At 39.4% G+C, this 2,928-nt stretch overlaps 1 protein-coding gene across 1 annotated transcript in view; it reads left to right on the forward strand.

Annotated features, from left to right (window-relative positions):
* Positions 1–2,928, forward strand: part of GSPT1 (G1 to S phase transition 1) — a 40,344-nt gene that overhangs the window by 24,451 nt on the left and 12,965 nt on the right. The window contains exons 7-9 of the mRNA XM_003800896.3: positions 418–598; positions 1,899–2,053; positions 2,290–2,430. Of these exons, the coding sequence (XP_003800944.1) occupies positions 418–598; positions 1,899–2,053; positions 2,290–2,430 (477 nt within the window). The remainder of the gene's footprint in view (positions 1–417; positions 599–1,898; positions 2,054–2,289; positions 2,431–2,928) is intronic.

Below are 2,928 nucleotides of genomic sequence, written 5' to 3' on the forward strand. Positions count from 1 at the left end.
ATATTGGGATTAGTCTTTATGTTATCAGCTTGTTGTCATAACGTTCGCTTATAGAATATATAATTGACTATAGCTATATGTAAAAGTGAATCATAGTAGGGAGGCACCTGTGGCTCAAAGGAGAAGGGTGCTGATCCCATATACCCGGAGGTGGTGGATTCAAACCCAGCCCTGGGCAAAAACTGCACCCCCCCCAAAAAAGTAAATCATAGTAATACAAGCTTTATTTTAATTTTCCTTTCACCAATTCTGTTCATGATTTAGGTTAGGCGTCCTCAAAAGTTCGAGGACCCCTGATTTAGATGTTGTATGATGGATATAATGCTGTATGTCATCAGTTACATCTTTAATGGTAGAAGAATATCTTAAAAACTCTTATGTTAAGCATTATTATTTTTATTTTGAAAATTATTTCAGGTACTTGTCGTGGGCCTTAGACACAAATCAGGAAGAACGAGACAAGGGTAAAACAGTGGAAGTGGGTCGTGCCTATTTTGAGACTGAGAAGAAGCACTTCACAATTTTAGATGCCCCTGGCCACAAGAGTTTTGTCCCAAATATGATTGGTGGTGCCTCTCAAGCTGATTTGGCTGTGCTGGTAAGAAGGACATTTCCACTCCATCTGTGTACTTGTTAGTAGTCTAAGTTATATATTTAGTATTTGAATTTGCCTTCTAAAAGATAGAATTTAGGTTGACGTGAACTGTATTGATGTACACAGTCACAATTTGCATCTCTGTCTCAACCTGCTCACAAAGTCGTCATAATTTTATAGATTTACTTCTGAAAATATTTTCTGTCTCATTGCTGTTATAGTATCTATAACTGTGTTAGAACTTAGTGTTTATAAATGCCAAGCCCACTGATAGGCACTGTAAGTAAGAAATGATAAGAAATTATCTGTTTCGGGTAGATGGAGACCCTGGTGTATAACCCAGCAGTCGGCTTTCCTGAGCCCTCCAGTAGCTGATGACTGCCCAGCTAAGAGCCACTGCAGGCTAAAGAAGCAGCTCCAGTGTAGAACATGCTTGTCTTAGAATGGAGGGAACAAAAAATTGTTAGAGGCACATGATAGCTCTCAGAATTTCTGCTGGGAGTTTCACAAGTCCCTTCTGTTCACATTTTGGTTTTATTTTATTAGTCAAAGCACATCATATTGTTAATCCTGATGTCTGTGGGGACAAGAATGATATTCTGTTCATAAGGAGAGGCACCAAGGGTGGTGCCTGTGGCTCAGTGAGTAGGACGCAGGCCCCATATACTGAGGGTGGAGGGTTTGAAACTAGCCCTGGCCAAACTACAACAAAATAATAGCTGGGCATTGTGGCAGGCGTAGTCTTAGCTACATGGGAAGCTGAGGTAAGAGAATCACCTAAGTCCAGGATTTGGAGGTTGCTGTGAGCTGTGATGTCACAGCACTCTACCGAGGGCAACAAAGTGAAACTCTCTCTTAAAAAAAAAAAAGAGGCACCAGGGAAGGGTACTTAGGCAGGGGAAATGGATGTTTTTGAATAAATAATGCAATAAAAATTGAAAAACCATCTGTTTCTTAAGGCCTTCAGTCATTTTGAGATTTTGATGATTTACTAGCACTAGATCACATAAACTTTTTTCTTTGTAGTTAAAATGCCTGGGAAACACTTGAATTATACAAGCATACTAGATTTTGGGATGGGGGGGGGGTTGGAAGAAACATTCCAACATCGTAAGCCACCTTAGTCATTGTTTGATTTGTGCATTCAAAAGCATGTATAGGCATTGGGCTATTATAGTACATTGTAACTTGTTTTTCTGTTTTCTTGCAAAAATCTTGTGTTATATCTGAAAGGAAAGATGTTGTACTGCTGGAAGGATAAGCCTAATGTGGAAGAGTAAACTGTATCATTGCTTCGAATTAGGTAATCTCAGCCAGGAAAGGAGAGTTTGAAACTGGATTTGAAAAAGGAGGACAGACAAGAGAACATGCAATGTTGGCAAAGACAGCAGGTGTAAAACACTTAATTGTGCTTATTAATAAGATGGACGATCCCACAGTAAATTGGAGCAATGAGAGGTAAGCTTATATATTTTACTGTTGTTTTAAAGACATGTTAGTGGAATTAATGATCGTGTTATTGTTTGCCTTTCTCTGTAAGGCAGCGGTTCTCAGCCTGTGGGTTGCAGCAACCCACAGGAACTGTATTAAAGGGCTGCAGCATTAGGAAGGTTGAGAACCACTGCTCTAAGGCTTTTTAAAACCTTAATTTGTTTACTGATTGTTCATTTATAATTATTTATAAATATTTATAGATATGAAGAATGTAAAGAGAAACTAGTGCCATTTTTGAAAAAAGTTGGCTTCAATCCCAAAAAGGACATTCATTTTATGCCCTGCTCAGGACTGACTGGAGCAAATCTTAAAGAGCAATCAGATTTCTGTCCTTGGTACATGTAAGTAACCTTTTTTTTCCTTAGTAAAAAATGTGTATCTTCCCTTTTTAAGTAATTTAAGAAAACATTGACCGTAACCTTGGCTTTAAAAATACCAAGAAATTTGTCCATTTAAGTTGTCTTTTTGTTATTAAATGGTAAGAGTTCTTTTTGTACAAAATATAAGCCCCTTATCAGAGACATACTTTCTTTCATTCTATGGGTTGCCTTTTTCACTGTTTATTTTTTTGAGACAGAGTCTCACTTTGTTGCCCTTGGTAGAGTGCTGTGGTGCCATAGCTCACAGCAACCTCAAACTCCTGGGCTCAAGCGATCCACTTGCCTCAGCCTCCCAAGCTGGTTTTATAGGCTCCCACCACAGCACTGCCTGTGTTTTAGAGACAGCATCTCGCTCTTGCTCAGGCTGGTCTCAAACTCCTGAGCTCAAGCAATACACCTACTTCGGCCTCCCAGAGTGCTGGCATTACAGGCATGAGCCACTGCACCCTATCACCCCCC

Source organism: Otolemur garnettii, unplaced genomic scaffold, assembly GCF_000181295.1.
Source record: "Otolemur garnettii isolate 467f Iridium unplaced genomic scaffold, OtoGar3 scaffold00189, whole genome shotgun sequence".
NCBI classification, from domain to species: Eukaryota; Metazoa; Chordata; class Mammalia; order Primates; family Galagidae; genus Otolemur; species Otolemur garnettii.